The sequence below is a fragment of the Balaenoptera borealis genome, assembly GCF_965194805.1.
Source record: "Balaenoptera borealis genome assembly, chromosome: 1".
Taxonomy (NCBI): Eukaryota; Metazoa; Chordata; class Mammalia; order Artiodactyla; family Balaenopteridae; genus Balaenoptera; species Balaenoptera borealis.
Genome location: NC_138860.1, coordinates 193130388 through 193148965, shown reverse-complemented (window position 1 = coordinate 193148965; position 18578 = coordinate 193130388). Strand labels below are relative to the sequence as shown.

The window sequence follows — 18578 nt, the reverse complement described above, 5'->3', positions numbered from 1 at the left end:
CTCCACTGAGGTCTCTGGGGTCCGGCCCTCAGAGCCCCCACCTGTACCCGGCCCCCCACCCCGACCACTCATCACAGCCACCTGCCCACGCCCTGCTGCGGGCGGCTGGGTCTCACCCGGGCTCCCACATCCTTACCGCACGGCGCACTGGGCAGGTCCCGGGCCACCCCGGCCTTGGTGTGCCCTGCCGTGACACGGGATGGTGACCCCGCACCCTCAGCGCCACCTGTGCACGTGAGTGTGTCTCATGAGCCCTGGGCCCCGAAGAGGTCCTACTGTCATTGCCGGCAGCTTGGGCCCCTGGAGGATGCCTTTGGAAGGTGCTGGTGGGAGCTTCCTGCAAGCGAGGACCTGCCTTTCCGCCCCCATCCTGTCCCTTGTGCCCACCTGGCGCCTCTCAGCATCGTCTGCTGGGCAAGGGCACATTAGGGGGTCCCCGAAGGGCCCAGGTCCCCCTCACACCCAGCTCGGCACCCCCGCCCCTCGTCCCGGGGCCCAGGGCCACGGGGCACGGGCGGCCACCCTGTGATCAGCGGGGTGTGGCCAGCAAGGGGCACGTTCTGTCCGGAGCAGCCCAGGACGCTTCGGGGGACAGGGTCCTGTGGGCGGGGGCAGGTCGCAGGGCAGGTGCCCACAGAACGCCCTCCAGGCTGAGGATGTGTCCCCAGAGGCAGGGGCTGGGAGCCGCGGGTGGCTGAGGCCTGTGCGTCCCTCCCTCATTCCAGCTCCTTCCTCCTGCTACTCCTCAACCTCCAGGGTTTGTGCTGGCCGAGCAGGGGCGGGCGGGGTCTCCCTCCCCCCTGGGGAAGGGGCTCCAGAGCCAGCCTTGTGTCCCCGGCCTGGGGCCAGGGCGTAAACGTGGGCCTGAGCAACTGCCTGGTTCCCGGGACTGCCCCCGCCCTGCCCGGGCCCCGGAGGCCAGGCGGCCTCAACGTTGCCCCCCAGGGCTTCGTCCGCGGCTGAGGCCGGGCCTGCTGTGTCGGGGCCACGGGGTGGGCATCTGGGTGGCTCTGGTTGGCACAGGGAAGGGGCCCATTCTTCCCTTCCCTCCAGGAAGACAAGGGCAGCTCCTGGACAGGGGCAGGACTTGGGGGCTGCTGCCCGCAGTGGGAGATGGGCAGGACTTGGGGGCTGCTGCCCGCAGTGGGAGATGGGCAGGACTTGGGGGCTGCTGCCCGCAGTGGGAGATGGGCAGGACTTGGGGGCCCGGGGTGAGGCAGCCAGCCCACCCTCATGGCCAATGGCGACTCCCACGCACCGTGGCCAGGTCCTCTGCTCAGCTCCCCGAGCACCAGCTCAGCTGACCCCCACGAGGCAGGTCTGGGCTGAGTGCTGGGTGCAGGAGCCACGTGTGACCCGGCCCAGGCCTTGGTCCCCAACCACCTCTGGGGAGGCACACACACACCCTTGGCCCCTGGATGAGTAGTCCTTATATGGGCCACGAGGCTGACCCCACAGAAGGTTCCATGAGGGAAGGGGGTCCCTCCCAGACAGAATGGTCCAGGGGAAACAACAGGGAAGGTCAACAAGACTGAAGCAGATTCTTTGGAAAACTAGAAAATGCAGGTCAGCACAAGGAAGAAATTAAAAATATTTTGCAGTTCCCGCACTTGGCAAAACCACTTTCTTGTCTCTGACGTAGAAACTGAAGACCATAAATGTCTGAGCACCACATTGGCTGTGCCGATGATTGACAGCGCTCCATCATCATTCAATTTAAAACTTTTTGGGACTTCCCTGGCAGTCCAGCCGTTAAGACTCTGCACTTCCACTGCAGGGCGCACGGGTTCGATCCCTGGTCTGGGAACTAAGATCCCACATGCCGTGCGGTGCGGCAAAATAAACTTTTTGTGATTCCCATTTTATTCCTTCTTTAACTGATGACTTATTCTAAGTGTGTTCTTTAATGTCCCATACTGTGGCATTTTGGGGGGGTGGAATGTGAGTTCGTCTTTTTGTTGTTATTTATTTTTAGTTTAGGGTTATGATTCGTTCGTTTTAATTCTTACCAAAGAAAGATAGATACATAGATGAAAGGAACAAAAAGAACCCAAAGGGTTAAGATTCTTTGGACAAGTCTGTGGTGGTCACTAAGCCATCTCCGTCCGACCCTGGGTCCAGTGGCCTGGCCTCAGCCTCTCTCAATTCTTTCAGCCGTTTCTTGTCTGATTTTTCTCCATTTTTCTAAATTGTGTTCTCTTGCTGCTTCTTTCTTCGTTTACAAGTTTTGGACATTGTGAGATGGAGTAGCTATGGCCCAGCACCCTCTGTCCTCACCTGACTTTCTCTTTTCTCTTCTTAAATGACCTAAGTTGTTGTTTACACTATTATAACTATGTCAACACTGTTCACTGCTAAGCCAAGTGGTGAACTCTACTTAGGTTTTCTCTTTGTCTTTCCTGGAGTTAACATTTGCTTTGCTTTCTTTTTCATCTGCTGAGTTTGTTCCTATAGCTAATATCTCCTACCTCATCCAGGAGGCTCTCCATACAGTTTTGGATCTAGTCAAATACATCCTATATTCCATCAGATCCTCGTTTCCCTGTCACCCTTTGCCCTCTTGTCCTGTTCTGGGCTGGTTGCTTTCTGGGCTCCTCCTCCAGGCTGGTGGGCAGAATCTCTACGTCCCCTTCATGGACCAGACAGCCCCTTCTCAGCCTGTATGGTCATGGTGGAAGCCTGGTTCCAGCTCCCATTTGAGAAATGGCCTGTGGCCTCAACTCCTTCCCACCGTGGCCTTAAATCCCTGACCTTAGTGGTGTGAGGCCAACTCCAAGCCCCGTGTAGGCTGCTTGGTCTCCACCCTGCTCACCCCTGGGCCTTGCCTTCCGTCCTTGTCTCCAGCTCTGCGGAGCTCCCTTCCTTCCGAATTTTCACATTTATACATTTAAAGAGCGACCTATATTCCCTGGCTTGTGCTCGCGTTGGACCAGGAAGGGGGTCCAGCTCCTCCACCATCCGGGCTGGAGTTGCAGCAGACACTCATGGGGCTCTGCTTGTACTCCCCAGGCCTGACCTGCCTTGCCCAGCGGTAGGGCTTCCAGCGGCCCCAGGCTGGAGCCCGCTCCGCTAGGCAGCTCAGGCTCACAAGGCTCAACAGAGAATCCAGGCCTCTTCCCCATGACGTTCTCAAAAATAAATTTTGTGTTTTCTAACCATCTCAAGCTAACAGAGAAGTTAGAACTTGCAAGAATGGTACAGGAACACCACCCCTCATGCCCCACAAACCATTTGAGAGTGAATTGCTGACATGGGGCAATATCCATCACACCCCACAGCACCAAGTCCCAGGTAGGGCTGCTGCCCTCTGAGCCTCAGGCCACATCCAAGGCTTTCTGGTCCCTCCAATAACATCGTTTCTAGTAACGAGATCCAGCCAGTGACCACACGTTGCCCTGAGCCGTCGTATCTTTTGTCTCCATCGGTCCGGAATATTCCTCAGCCTTTCCCTGACCGTCATGAGCCTGACACCTTTGAAGGTTCCAGGCCCGTCTTTCTGTACAAAGTCCCTCTGTGTGGGTGTCGGAGGTTTCGTCACGGTCAGGTGCAGGTTATGCCTCTTTGGCAGGAGAGTCACAGAAGTGACCATCCCACCCTGTCAGGTGGTGCAGGGTTACAATTGATCTGATGACTGCTGGTGTCCACGGATGGCTCGGTTTGGGTGGTACTTGCCAGGGTCCCCTGGGAACTCACTCTTCTTCCTTTTGCAGTTGACGGGAGCCTTGTGGGGAAGAACTGTAAAATGATGCAAATAGCCCCTTTCTCATCAAACTTTCAAGTTACAAATCCATTTTATTTTAATAAATATTTAAATACACATGGCCCTGTGGTCTTCTACTTTACTTCACGGTTGTAATCCACGGCCATTATGATGATCTCCGACTTGCCACTGGGGGCCCTTCCTCTTCGAGCCAGCTACACGGCCTTTCAGTGTGTCCCTGTTATGCTCTGGGCTCTCCTACTTCCCCACCCAGTAAGATGTTCCAGACTCGTCCTGTACTCTCTCTGCCCAAGCCCTACGACTAGTCATTTCTCCAAAGGACCCTGCTTCCTTTTAGTGGAGGATGGCATTTAGAAGCCAAGACACAGGTTCTCAGGGTGCTTGCTGCTGTTGGGGTGTCATTCCTCTAAGGGCCTCTCACTGCATTTATTTATCCCTTTCCATTTTTTTGTTTCTTTTTTTTTTTTTTAAACATCTTTATTGGAGTATAATTGCTTCACAATGGTGTGTTAGTTTCTGCTTTACAACAAAGTGAATCAGCTATACATATACAGATATCCTCATACCTTTCCAGTTTTTAATTCCAATCTCTAACAGCGAGAGACCTGACGTGTCACCAGTAATTTGTTTCCTTATTTGCTCAATCCCATATGTAATCAATCTCCCTGCTCCAGTGGATGTCCCCTCCCTCCTTGGGCTCTGACCTCAACCAGGACGGCCCCCGGGGATGGCTCTGCACCCCAGGATCCCGTTCCAGGAGCCCGGGGTGACAGGCTGGTAACACACTCGGGTATCCTGCCTTCCCTCCCACCCTGATTTGTGTGTCCTGGAAACACCTCCCAAACACATATTTTCACTCAAATCTTTGTCTCAGGGTCTGCTTTTGGTGGAACTCAAAATAACATAAAAGTCTTTTCTAAATTTTTATCAAGCTCATGTTACTTAAGTAATTTTTTTTTTCAAACTTAAAGTTTTAAAACAGTATCTCAGCACTTTCCTGACAATGGCAGTTTGTGCTTGTCTGAGACCAGGTGTTTCCTTCCCATGGAGTAGGGAGTAGGGAACAGGTGGGGCCAAGGAGGGCAGAGCTGTCTGTCGGGGTTTCTGTCAGGACCTGCTGATCGGAGCCTCGCAGCCCACTTCCCAGCTGGGCCTCTGAGCTGCCCCTGAGGCCAGGGGCACCTCATCACTGCCGGCACCCTCTTCTCTCAGGTCTCGGGGTGCTGCTGGCTCCAAAGCCCGCCCCCAGGTCCTGAATGATCTTGATCCCTTACAAGCAGTTTGCCGATCCTTGGCCTCCTTGGCCCCAGGACACGGAAGCACACGGGGCAGAACTTGATCTCCTTCCCCACTGGTCCCAGAGCCTGGCTTGTGCTCACGGGGGTACGAGCTCCACAAGTGTGTATTTATCTCGCAAGTGAACACGCACATGACCAGCTGCCCATACCCATCAGTGTGGCAAGGGCTGGAGAGTGAGCTGGGTGGGCCTGGTGCAGCAGGTTCCTGCCCCTGCCCCCCAACATGGCTGTGCCTGTGGCCTGGACCCTCCGCCTCACAGTGTGGTGCGTGGCCTGTGGCAGGGGTCAGTGGGGGGCGCAGGCCACTGGCCAGGGCAGCTGCTGCAATGAGCTGAAAGGAGGAAGGCCAGAAACTGGGGGCCCCCAACTGGGCTCATGGAGAAGACAGGGCCTGGCTGACTCTCTCTAAGTGCAGCTGTCCTGGCCCTCGGTGGGTAGGACGGCCTCGGCTGCTCCAGAAGCTCCGACATCTTTCGGGGAAGGAGACCTCAAGTCCACTGAGGCAGAGAAGTTTTAGCGACCAGTCCAGGCCCTCCCTGAATCTCAGGGCCCTTCACCCCTCACCTGTCCCCCACCCTACACCCACCCACTTCGGCTTCCATCTGGGTTCTGAATCTCTGGGAATGTTGGTCGTTCCACCTGGCCCCTTCCCAAGACCCCTTCCTGGAGCCCTGCAAAGCCAGAGGACGGGGGGTGGGCCGGGGGTGGGACACTGGGAGCCAGGCACTGCCTGTCCAGGGGGCCTCAGGCTCGGGGCTCTCCTGGGAGTGCCCACTTGGCCGAACGAGAAGGAGGAATTGTGCGTTCGGCTGGAAACCCTCCCTGGCCAGCCCTCTGGTTCTCCAACCATCTCCTTTCAATTACAGGTTGCCTGACTGTATGGGAGTCAAAGCCACGTGGAAGGAACGGACTCAGGTACAACAGAAATTTTTTTGGTCCAAATGGGACCAAGAAAACAGCCTCCGAAAGCAAAGAAGTCCCTTTTTTTGTTTTGTAAGGACCCCTTTCCTAGTTTTCCTGTGCCAGCACCCGTAGAAAAACCTCGCGTTGGGGGCACTGGGGTGAAGAGTGGAAGAGACAGTCCCCAGGGCACAGGCGAAGGTGGGAGAGGGTTCACGTCCATGGTGGGGAGTGGTCAGGTCTTCAGACGTGGAGCACTGCACCCCAAATCTCAAGGCCTCCCTTGAGATTCTGCAGCCATGCAGGTGTGGGGTCACCTGCCCATCCTAGCTGCATCTCCAGACACCTGCCCGTGCCTGAGGGGCGACAGAGGCCTGCAGAGACACCGGGTCGGCTCCCTGGGGGGCAGACACGGCCCTGGGGAGTGCTGGTTTGGGGCCAGTTCCAGCTTCCACTGGGAGGCAGGAGCAGTAGGTAACAAGCTGAAGGTCACACAGGCTGAAGTGGGCATGGCCCTCTCACCTCTGCCCAGCACTGTGGCCCCCCCCACGTGTCCCCCAGTGCCCAGGACAGCTTGGGTGCCCTTGTCCTATGGAGGAAAAGATGCCACTGCCCAGCTTGGCTGGACTGTCCTTCTGCCCTTGGCTTGAGCACCACCAGAATCGTCCTCCTGATCTCAAGTCCCCACCCCCTAGGCCTCTGCTGGATGCTGATTCCTCCGGGGGCCCCCCAGCCAGCCTGTCCAACTTCAGGCCCCGGTCTTGTCCCACCCAGCACTTTCTGGTTTGTCTCTCCCTCGTGATAGAGCCACGACGGACAGTGGGGTCTCCCACTGGCCATGCCCTGGGTGCCCTGCAGATGTGTCAATGGCTCCCTGGGCCTGGGGGGCTATAGGGTAAGGGTCGCGCCGGCTTGCTGGGGGCAGGAAGGAGCCAGCTTCCTGAAGACCCACCCTGGGCCTGGGCCTGGCAGCGACCTGGATGCAAGCCCTGCCCTGGAACTGGTGGGAGGCGCAGCCGCTGGCTGTGTGGGGGGACCACCGTGCAGCGTCATGGGGTGGTCGGCCCTGCGGCCAGTCATCCCTTGGGGGTGTTGTGTCGCGCCTGCATCGCTTGGGGGTCCCCAGAACAGGCTGCATGGTGTCTGTGTCCCGTGTGGGGTGTTGCAATCCCAACGTGTGTAGTAACCCACATCGTGCTGCTCGGTGTCCCTGTCCTATGTGGGACGTGGATCATCTGGCCTGGCGTCCCCATCGCCTGCGTGGGGACCCCGGGGGCTGGGAGGTGGGCGGTGGAGGGTGTGCCGCCCCGTCCCGAACGCCCCTCAGCTGGTTTGCGGTTGTAGTGGGGACCTTGTGTGGGTTTCTGGGCTCTGGCGGCGATGCGGCGGCGGGACGGGCGCCTTCGCAGCCTCGCAGGAAGCTGCCGCCACCGGATGGGGTGCCCGGGTCGCAGCCGCCGCCACCGCCCCCGCCGAGTGGCCTTCCGGCGGGCGGGCCCGAACGGAGCCGAATGGGGCTGAGTCCCGGACGGGCGGGGCCGAGCAGAGCCGAGCGGAGCCGAGCGGAGCCGAGTCGCGGCCGGGCGTGCCCGAGTGCAGCCGAGCGGGCCCGAGTCCCGGGCCGGCGGGCGGGCCCAAGCACGGCTGAGTGCGGCGGAGCGCCGAGCGCGGGCGGGGGGAGCGCGCGTTCCTGGAAGAGCCGGACCGGGGGGCGGGCGCATTCCTGGCCGGCGCTCGGCTGAGGCGGACGCGCGGCCCCAGACGACGCGCGGGGCGGGGCGGCGGCGCGGGGCGGGGCGGGGCGCGGGGCGGGGCGGCGGCGTGAGCTCAGCGCCCGGCGCTCAGTCCGAGCTGGAGCGAGCCGCCGGGAGGATGTGCGCCGAGCCCCGCGCCGCCGCCGCCGCCGCGGTCTGAGGCCGCCCCACAGGCGCTCCGCCGCCCCGGAAGCCGCGCGCGCGCGCGCGGGCGGGCGGGCAGGCCGCGGAGCCGGGCGCGGGCGGCGGGGTGGGCGCGGGCCGGGCCGGGAGGCCGGCGGCGGGCGCGACGCGGCCGGCCAGCGCCGCCGGGACGAGCCGGGCGGGCGCCGCGCGGTGGGAGGAGCGGGGCGGCGGCGGCGGCGCGCCGCGCGAGGACGGCCCGGCGGGCCCCGCGCCCGCGCCCCCGCTCCTCCCGGGCCCCTCGGCCTCGGTCGCCGCGGCGATTCGCGCCTCGCGGCGCCGGCACCTGCCCGCGCGCCCCCCGCGAGCCCCGGGCCCGCGAGCGTTGGCGTTGGCGTTGGCGGCGCGCGCTGGGGCATGCCCCGCGCCTAGGGCCCGGGGGGCGCGCGGGGGGCGCGCGGGGGGCCCGGGCGGCGGCGGCGGCGGCGGCGGGCGCGGCGCGGGGCGCGTGGATGTGGCGCCGGGCCCGGGCGGCGGCGGGCTCCAGCGGCGGGACCCCTTCGCCCCGCCCGCCTTCCCCTTCGCTCCCCCGGGCGAGGCCGAGGCCGCGGCCGTGATCGGCCGGGAGCCGGCGGCGGGGGGAGGCCGGGGCCGGGGCCGGGGGCGCCGCCGGGGCGCGCGGGGCAGCGGCGGGGGCCGCGGGGGCCCGGGCGCGCGGGAGCGGGAGCGGCCTGGGGAGCCGGAGCGCACCATGGAGGCGGCGGCGGGCGGCCGCGGCGGCTTCCAGCCGCACCCGGGGCTGCAGAAGACGCTGGAGCAGTTCCATCTGAGCTCCATGAGCTCGCTGGGCGGCCCGGCCGCCTTCTCGGCGCGCTGGGCGCAGGAGGCCTACAAGAAGGAGAGCTCCAAGGAGGCGGGCGCGGCTGCGGTGCCGGCGCCGGTGCCCGCGGCTGCCGAGCCGCCGCCGGTGCTGCACCTGCCCGCCATCCAGCCGCCGCCGCCCGTGCTGCCCGGGCCCTTCTTCATGCCGTCCGACCGCTCCACGGAGCGCTGCGAGACCGTGCTGGAGGGCGAGACCATCTCGTGCTTCGTGGTGGGCGGCGAGAAGCGCCTCTGTCTGCCGCAGATCCTCAACTCGGTGCTGCGCGACTTCTCGCTGCAGCAGATCAACTCGGTGTGCGACGAGCTGCACATCTACTGCTCGCGCTGCACGGCCGACCAGCTGGAGATCCTCAAAGTCATGGGCATCCTGCCCTTCTCGGCGCCCTCGTGCGGGCTCATCACCAAGACGGACGCTGAGCGCCTGTGCAACGCGCTGCTGTACGGCGGCGCCTACCCGCCGCCCTGCAAGAAGGAGCTGGCGGCCAGCCTGGCGCTGGGCCTGGAGCTCAGCGAGCGCAGCGTGCGCGTGTACCACGAGTGCTTCGGCAAGTGCAAGGGGCTGCTGGTGCCCGAGCTCTACAACAGCCCGAGCGCCGCCTGCATCCAGTGCCTCGACTGCCGCCTCATGTACCCACCGCACAAGTTCGTGGTGCACTCGCACAAGGCCCTGGAGAACCGGACCTGCCACTGGGGCTTCGACTCGGCCAACTGGCGGGCCTACATCCTGCTCAGCCAGGACTACACGGGCAAGGAGGAGCAGGCGCGCCTCGGCCGCTGTCTGGACGACGTCAAGGAGAAGTTCGACTACGGCAACAAGTACAAGCGGCGGGTGCCCCGGGTGAGTGTCCCGCGCCCCGGCCGGGCCCGGGGAGTGAGTGGGAGGGCGGGCTGCGGAGAGGGTGGGGGTCCCTCCTGGGCCAGGGGCTCTGCCTCCCCTGCACGTGTCTCAGGGTTTGGTTTGGCTTTAAGGAAACTTGGGGTGGCGTTGGCGTTCCCGTAGATGGCCATGTAGTTGGGAGGAAGGTCCTCCCGTCCGACTCCTAGGACAAGCCGCTTCCCTGGTTGGGGGCCTCGAGGGCAGGCCAGGGTGGGTGAAGCCTTCCTGAGGCCCATAGCCGGTGCCCAGCTGGGCCGGGAGGGGCAGGCTTCAGACCTCGGACTCTTCTGCCCTGAGTCCCGGGAAGTTTGATCCCGGCCGGGCCCAGGCTGCAGCTGGCAGCCCAGGCCTTCATGGGGCCCAAGGAGGTGTCCGGGCCGAGTTGGCGGAAGGGACCCGCCCTGGCCCTAACGCTCCTGGGCTGGCACTCAGAGGGGCGCCTGCCCCTGTGTCCTAGCAGGCAGAAGTTGGCCAGGCAGGGCCTGTTTGTGCCTTGAAGGTTTGGGAGACAGGCACTAAACCGAAGCCAGGTGTTCGGGCCGTGGTGGCAGGGGGCCGAGACTCGGCGACTCCAGCTCTGTGTGTCTGCCCTGACCTGCCAGGGAGTGGATCCCAGAGTCCCCCGTGTGGGGGCGAGGGCCACTTGGCACTGGGCTCGGGGACTGGTCAGCGGGCACCCGGGGCCCCGAGTGTCAGGGTAGCCGCTGGCTTGCGATTTGTTTTGGACGCGCACGTTTCCTTCTCTCCTTCCCTCTAAAACGCTGAAGGGCACCGCGGGGAGGGCCGCTGGCCTAGGCCCCGTTGTTTGCCTGACGGAGGATCTGTGTGATCCAGCCTGGCAGCTCCCGGGCCACTCGATGCCGAAACCATTCAGTGGGGTCCACGCTAACTTTCTGTGACATCTCCCCCTCTCCCCGAGTATTTGTAACTTTTCTTTTAAATATCCAGGCTTATTAAATTGCACACACAGAATGCTGCATTGGCTCAGCTATTCTTGGGAGGCCTGATTAATTCAGCTATTGCATCAAACTTTTTTTTTTTCCAAATCTGTGAATAGATGCTCCCGCCCGGTTTTCTCTGGGCGCCCCTCCAGCGGAGTGTCAGAGTCTCAGGGAGCGGAGGAGGGGAGGGGAAGTGAGGGCCTGTCGCCTGCGCTCAGAGGGGGCCACCGCGTGCGTTCGTGGATTTGTGGTGTTTCTGCCCTTGGCTAGGCTGGCGCCCAGGTGGCAGCTGTCTGCAGACTGTGGGGCTGGGATTGGGCGGGAGGGACAGTCTGAGTGGGCAGCACTGGTGGGGGAGTATGCTGATGGGAACGGCCGGCGGCGGATCCCAGCAGGCTGGCCGGACCCTTCGTTTCAGACTGGGAGCTGGCTCTGGGTGGCGTGGTGGGCGCTCCCTGCACACTGGGGGCCTTTCTGTTTGGGGTGCCCGCTCCCTCGACAGCCATTGTGGCCCGAGGGAGCCCTGTGTGCAGGATGGTGGTGGGTTCTGGCCGACTGGGTAGGCCTGTAGTGGGTAAGCCCGTGGTGGGTCACTTACCCAGGGTGGAACGCAGAGGGGCTTGTCTGACAGGGTGTGTCTATGTCTGTGTCCGAATCTCGGTCGTGTATGTTTGTGGTTGTCTTCCTGGGGTGGGCTCTTTGTTGCAGCTGCAGGCCCGGGCCTTGGCCCCCTTGCAGCAGGCTCTGCTCTTCTGGACATGGGTGTCCGTAGGCTCAGCTTGTGGGCCCAGGGACTGCCAGGTGAGAAGGCAGGACCGTCCCCTGAGCCACAGTCCCAGAGAAGAGGTCAGAGCGTGCTTTCGTGCCCGGTGATTTCAACAGATGGTCAGCGCCACCCTTTCTCCTTCTGTGCTCCCCCCAGCGCCACTCAGAAAGCTCATTCACTGGTTACAAAAGTCTCCCCAGTGATGACGAAGATGTGATTGCTGTAAGCGGTTGGGGTCCCCAGGCCGAAGTGTCAGCACGGCCTATCCTCGCAGCGGTGGTTTGGGCCAGCGGTCCGGTGTCCCTCCTTCCGGGCCTCGGCCGTGTGGCTGGCTTGGCCGCTCACGCGCTCCTTCGCCTTCCTGCCACTCCTCCACCTCGGGGGGCACTCCTCCTGCTGGCCTCGGCCACTTATCCTGTTCCCGGGACTCTGCCCACTGCCTTGGCTCTGTGACCGTGCGGTTGGGAATTCTGGGGTGCGGGGTCCCTTTCAGAAGTCGCCAGCACAGCTTGTCTACATGCCAGGGACACCCCACCCGTGAGAAGGGGGGTTCTGAGGCTCAGGATCAGGGGGACCCATGGCTGCCCAGACCCTGCTTGTTCTGGAAGAAACTGCCTGGAAGACCCCCTCCCCGGCACCCTGCCCGCCTCTGTTCGCTCCTCCCACTCCCTGCTTGACAGATTATTCACGGGTTGTGTTTTGATCTCTTCACTTTTCTCGTAGCTTATTTTAATATTTTTGATCCCCCGAGGCCGAGGGCAGAAAGGAGCAAAGGGTGAGCTGGCACCGCTCTTGTGGGGGCCGTGGGTGCCGGGGCCATGCGGTGAGCCGAAGTGTGGTCCAGGTGCTGGGGGCCAAGGCGTCGCCGGGTCTCCTGCCAAACGGAGGCCCGCGTCCTCTGCCGTCAGCAGTGGGCGGGGGCCAGGGATTCTCGTGGGGTCCTGGTGCCCGACGGCCTTCGCTTGCCCTGCTGTGCCTGCGGCCTGACCACGGTGGGGCGGCAATCCCTGTGGTCGCCCCAGCGTGGGACCGAGTGGGGGGGCGGGGCTCCAGCCTGACCTGGAAACCCTTGAAGGTGGCGTGTCCATGTGTGCCAGCCAGGGCCCTCCTCAGTGATGCCCCCCACGCCACGGGGACCCCAAGGACGTGCTCTCGTCCGTCCCACGGCTGTCGGGGCTGCCGGGGCCCTGGCTGCTGTCCTCGGTGTCCCGCACTGGGCGGCTCTGACCGTGGAGCCCCACGGGGCTGCTCCCATGTCCTCGCCCTGTCCCTCGCTCCATTCCTCACTAGCTGCCTGACCTTGAGCAAGTTTGCCTCAGTTTCCTCACTTGTGAAAGGGGGACTGTAGTAAGTAGTGGCCGTTGGCAGTGTTTTTTGGGGCGTGTTTAGGTGATGAGGTCATAGGCGGGGCGAGGATGTGTCCTTTTGCTGCTGGGAACGTGTGGCGAGGAGATGGGGGCCTCAGAGCCTTCCCACGGTCCCCTGCCCTTTTCTTCTGCCTAGTCGACTCTGTCCCTTATCTGATGGCATTTGAACCAAACCGGACCGGTGTTTTAACGGTATGGCTGCTATTAGTCGCGGCGGGGCGTTGGTGCTGCCAGCCTGCCTGCTGCCTGGGACGCACCCCTCGTTCCGCGGGAGGGCTCCTCGCAGGCCGAGCAGGCGGCAGGGGGGTGTGCTGTCTCCCTGGGGCTGGAGCCAGGCCGGTCCTTGTGTGGTTAAGAAACGGGCTCCTGGGAGCTGCCGCGCCTTCGGAGGGTCCCGCTTCTCAGACTGGAGACCGGGGATGGTGTTCGCTCACTGAGCCTCTGTCATTCAGACGCTGCGTCCTTGCAGGAGTCTTTTTCGTAGAGCTGCCTGCGCGGCAGGGGCTCGCGGGCCGATGGGCGCCGTGCTGTGTGTTGTGAGCGTCCACGGTGCGGTCTGTCTAAATTCCTCGCGCTGGAACCGTTTCCTTGCGTCACCTGATGACGGCTCTCCAGTCAGAGAGCAGTGTTTTCTCAAAGTAGAGACCCGGCCGGGCTGTTGGCGTGGCGGAGCGTTGAGTCTCTTGGTCTCTGTTGGGGATCGGCTGTGGCTGTGGTGGAGGGCGATCGGGGCCTCTAAGCGGGCTGCGTGTTGTGCATTCAGGCTGAAATGGCCACGGGAGGGGATGGAATCGGGAACGTGTGACAGATTGGAAGGGGCTCTGGCCAGCATGCCTTTCCCGGCACTCCCTCTTTCACGGGGGGCTGTGCTCACCGGATGCCGTCAGGTTTGGCCATAGATGTAGAGGTTTGGCTGTCCTTTTTTTTTTTTTTTCTTTAAGATATTTATTTCTTTTTCTGTGTATATATCTATTTATCTATCTGTTTTTCTTGGCTGCGCCGGGTCTTAGTTGCGGCATGCGTGCGGAAGCTAGTTCCCCGACCAGGGCTCGAACCTGGGCCACCTGCATTGGGAGCGCGTATCTTAGCCACTGGACTGCCAGGGAAGTCCCTCGGCAGTCCCTTTGTCCACTTGTTTTGCTAGAGGTTTTCATGGGGCTCCATGGTGATCTCCTGGCTTTGGATGCTCGGCTGAGAAGGCGGGGTGCCATCGGGTGATGTTGTGAGGCCAGGCTCCTGGACGGGCCCTGCCCCTTGCGCAGGAGGACAGGGTCTGCGGGTTGGTCTGGTCCTCAGCGCGAAGGCCCCAGGGTGAAGGCCGGGGCCTTGTCGGAAGGGAAACAGCGGCTTGAGGAGCCTCTGGTTGCTGCCCTGGGCCCTGTGGTCAGCCGTGTGCGAGGGAGGGAAGGCGTGGGGGGCTGGCCCTCAGTCTGTGTGCAGTGAGCGGGCCACGTCTGCCCGTCTTCAGCCATCCTGCCGATGTCCAGGACGTCTCTTTGGAGCTGGGCGGGGCCCTCATCTCTCTTGAGTGGCCCTCGCCTCTGACCCTCCTGCCCCCTGGGGTCCCTCAGTCAGCGTGGGGCTTCGAGAGTAGGGCCAGTGGCTCCCACGCTTCCTTGCAGCGCGTCTGGGTACCGTCTGTCTGAGATGCCAGGCGAGGCCCACGAGGAAGTCTGGGGAGGGTGACCGCCGGGCGCCGGGAGGGCCTGGGGGAGGAGGTGTTTCCGGGCCCTGCGCCCCGGCTGTCTGGCGGGAGGTGTCCGTGGCCGGCGGCCGGACTCTCTGTGGCCCGGAGACTGTTACACAAGCAGCAATAATGTGTCTCTTTCTAAGGATTGCGAAAGTTGGGGAGGATTTCTCCACTGGAAGAATTATGCAAGTTTCAACTGAAATGTTTTTTAGAAGTTTCTTTGTTTTGAGTTAAAATACAGAGGCTGAATTATTTTCTTAAGATCTGGGAGAGCTGCGGGAGAGGGAGAAGGCTCCGTTTTTCCGAGGGCCCTTCCTTCCCTCCTGCCCACTGGTCGTGGGGGGAGGGGGCGAGTCCAGGGGGGCTGGGCCCTGAGATCGTGGGGCGGGGGCTCCGGGCCACACGCATCCATGGGTTAACGAGGGCCGATCCGAGCCTCAGAGAAGGGACGGGAAGTCGTTTCCAGGAGTGTGGGGCCCACGCGGTGGGGTCTGAAGCTGGTTTTGGTCGGAGTTGGGTTAGCACTGCGAATGGTGTCCGTGTGTTCGTGTGAGTGGAGTGGGGCGGGCGGGGCCTTGGGCTGCATGTGTGTCCACGGTGTGACCTGTGCCAGCGTGGCCCGGGCCCCCATGCAGCCCCAGGGCAAGCGGGGAGCAGACCACAGCTCTGATGCTGCTTTCTGTGAACGCAGGGCTGGCTTCTAGAAGCGCCTACTTCAGCGCAGTGGGACGGCCTGGGGAGCAGATAGGATGCTGTCGGGTATTTGGCGTTTGCGTCTCCCCTGATTTTACATTTTTGATTTAGAAAGACTCAACACTGCGACTTCTTGATTTTGCAGCTACAGATAATTCAGGAAGTTGGCGTGGCTCTGTGGGCCGCGCAGCCCGCAGCGGTCAGGCCTGCCCCGTGGTCTGGGCTCTCCGGGGAGCCCTTGTTGCGGCTGGCTCTGGGGTTGTGTGTTTGTGGTTGTGTTGTCGGCTTCATGGGGGGGGGGTGTTGGTCTCGGCTGGGTCCCCAGTTCCGGGCCTGGAATAAATACTCGTTGAATGACTCATAGAGGCATGAAATCACTAATCGTCAAGGTTTACTGGCAGCTTGGCTGTCGATGGCTAGAAAAGGAGAGAGCGGGGAGCTTTCCCGGGAGTGGACAGAGCTGTCCTGTAGGTGTTGGGCGTCCTGGCCGTGCTTCACACTTGCTTGGGTCCGCGTGGGGGGTTCGAGGGACGGCTCTCCCTGGACAGGCGTTGCGTGGCGTCGGCCCTGACGTGGCTCCCGCTGGGACGCTGGTGGGCTGCTTCGAAAGGAACATCTCTTGTTGAAAGTAGGCTCCCCGCGACGTGGCTGGCAGTGTGGAACTGGGCTGAATGTCAGGACTGTAGGTGGGGGCGATGGATGCATTTTGGGGTCAGCCACTGGGTGTCAGGTGGTCCTGTGTGCCCGCGCTGGCCTCCCTCAGCGCCCGAGGAGCTGTTGGCCACGTCGTCACGGGAGCCAGGGGGTTGTGATTGGTGTCTGGGGACCTCCCCGAAACCTGGGCCTGGCAGCACGGTCTTCTCCGCACCCCACTCTTCCCAGCTGGGCAGGGGCGCCCCCGTGCCTCTCCTGGGCCACGTAGCGTGTTCCGGGAGGGCCGAGGGTCTGTCCCGCTTCGTGTGCAGGAAACTACCCCAGCACGGGAGCCCACCTCCACATCCATGGGCCGTCACAGCTACACCCGCTACCAACAGCCCAGAGGGCCCCAAGCCTTGGGGAGGCCGGCGGCCCACCTGGCTCCGAGGCTGGGGGTATCTGGAGGGCCTGCGGGGCTGTGACTGGGGCTGTGAGTGGCCAGCTTTCTGGGTCCACGTCTGTTCTCTGACACCTCAGGGTTCTTTCATGTTCCCGTGGCCCTGGTTCATGGCTCAGGCCTGGCGGGTGGGCGAGGCATCCACGTGGCAGCGGCAGTGACAGGCGAGCTGGCCGGTGACCGCGTGTGCTGCCTTCACACCCGACCTCCTCGCTCTCCGGGGTCGCCATGGGCCTCGCGGTGATGCTTGGTGGTTCTCCCGCGGCCCCCGTGCTTCCTCCTGCCCGTCCTCGTGGACGCGTTCCTGTTTGCCCGGCGTTCTCCTCTTGGATCAACTCACTGCTGCCCTTCCACCCTTGGAACAAGAAGGGCGGGCCGTCGGCCCTGCGGACCCCCTCTCGCCCTGCGTGCGGCTGGGATGCCTCACACGAGAACCCACGGGTCCAGCCGTGGACGGCAAGGTGCACAGTTTTCACGCGGACCCGCCGGGCGCGGGCCGGGCCCTAGAGATGGTGGGGCCTCGGTGCCCCGATGCTTCGTGTTCCAGCCGCCGCTGAGTGAGGCTGGGCTGGGAGGCTGGGCTGGGAGGCGGGTGTGGTGGTCTGACTCCAAGACGTTGCCCCCCTGCGGGGCGGGTGTGTCTCTGGAACCGCAGGGCCGGTGCTCCGTGAGCCCCTGGAGGAGTTGGGGCAGATGGGGCAGGGGGGCCGCCGTGCTGCCCCTGGAGGAGGGGCAGGTGCATGTGTTCCATGAGTGGTTCTGGAAGCCCCTGGCCCCTCCCCACCGGAGGTCAAGGCAAGGCAGAGGTGCTGGGCTGCAAGGGGGGAGCCTTGGGGCCGGGGGGGGTCTCTGCTGGCCTCGCCCTCCTTCTCCACCTGGGGTGGGGACCCCAGGCCTGGCGTGAAGCCCCCAGGGTCCCAGCCCTGCCCTCCCTGGTCATGCCTGGGGCTGCTGGCTCCCCTCACCTGCCGCCTCCCGCTTCCTGGCGTTCGAACCGCGTTGCCCAAACCGTTAAAAAAATTATACTCCCCAGTTGAATGATATGCAAATGTAGTCAATTAAGCGAGGGGATTTTAATTAGCAGTTTAAGTTCATGTGTGAAGTGCCTAGCCTTAATTACTTGACAGTTTTGTTGTAAATTTGCTAAGTTTTTTTTTGCAGAACTATCAAAACTGTGATTTTTTTTTTTAACATCCTTGTATGTAATAAGTGTCGCCTTGTTTGCCTGACCCTAGTGGGTCTTCTCTGCATTTATAAAGCTCTTTAGGTTGTGAAACCAAGGTAGGCCCTGGGCTGGCCCCGTGTCACTCCAGGAGGTAAGCTGTGCTTCGCGTGGCCCCGGGCGGCTGTGCGGGGTCCTGGGCTCCCTGGTGGGGGACACTCAGGACCCTCCTCCCAGCCGGGGTCCGGCCACCTGCAGCGGAGCCGGGGCCAGGCCATGTGCCGATGGGTGCGACTGCAGTGGACCGCGGCCGCGGGCCCCCGCCCCGCCCCGCCCGGCGCTGGGACCCCTGCGGGCTGGGTCCCCGGCAGCCCTGCCTGCCGTGAGGGCCCGGGGATTCTGAACCGCGCTCCTTCCCGCCGCGAGGAAGAAGCCCTCCCCTCCTGCCCCCCACCCCCCCGGCCGACAGCGCGGCCAGGCTGGCCCCGTGTCCAGTCTTTGCCGCGGGGCGGGCGTCCTGCCAGGGGAGGTTGGGGCGTGTTGCTCTTCTTGCTGGATCCGTGTTGGAGTCTTCTCCTGGTTGGGGAGAACTTGCTTTAATTTTCCTGTCGCTGCTATTGAGGTGGTCTTGAGTCACTTGGGGGGTCTCCTGTGGTTTTTAGTGCCCCTCGGGATTTAGCTCCCCGAGCTGGAGGCCTCTCACGCATCACGTACGTAGCTAGGCTTTTAAGTGTTCCGTTAGACACTTACACTTGTGTTGCGATTTCTCTCATGCGTCCCCGTGCCAGAGGCCCTGGGGTCCCCGGGGCCGAGGGCTGTGGCCGGGACTCCGCAGGGCAGCCCCGCAGCCTGGCCCCGCGGCGGCTGTAAGCGGGCAGAGGGATGGGGGCGCAGGCAGTGCCTGGGGGCTCGCGAGAGAGTCGTAGACACTCCGGGGCCGCCTGGGCCTGTGCCTTTGCTGCTACGGGGTGAGTGGAGCAGAGTCCTGCCCAGCAGAGCCCACCACCTGAAGGGACCAGCGCTCGTCTCTCAGTGCCATGGTGACGTGCCTGTGACTTATAAACTGGGAGATTCAAGAGTGCCCCGAAGTCGGGACGTCAGTTCACGCAGCCACGTGCCCGGTTCCACACGTGCCATCGTGTTACTCGTTTCGTTTCATCTAGCTCCTTCCTCCTCTTTAAAAGCAGATCCCAGGCGTCATCTCACTTCATGTTTAAGTGTTTCAAGATCCGTCTAACAGATACGGAATTGTGGAAAATCACCACCGTGCTGCCATTAGCGCATCTAACAAAATCGTCGACAATGTCTTAA

The 18578-nt window shown here is 62.7% G+C and overlaps 1 protein-coding gene across 1 annotated transcript in view; it reads left to right on the top strand.

Annotated features, from left to right (window-relative positions):
• Positions 1–8547: 8547 nt before the first annotated feature.
• Positions 8548–18578, top strand: part of SKI (SKI proto-oncogene) — a gene marked incomplete at its 5' end in the record, with an annotated part of 58073 nt that continues 48042 nt past the window's right edge. Inside the window, one exon of the mRNA XM_082404395.1 lies at positions 8548–9516. Coding sequence (XP_082260521.1) covers positions 8548–9516 — 969 coding nt within the window. The remainder of the gene's footprint in view (positions 9517–18578) is intronic.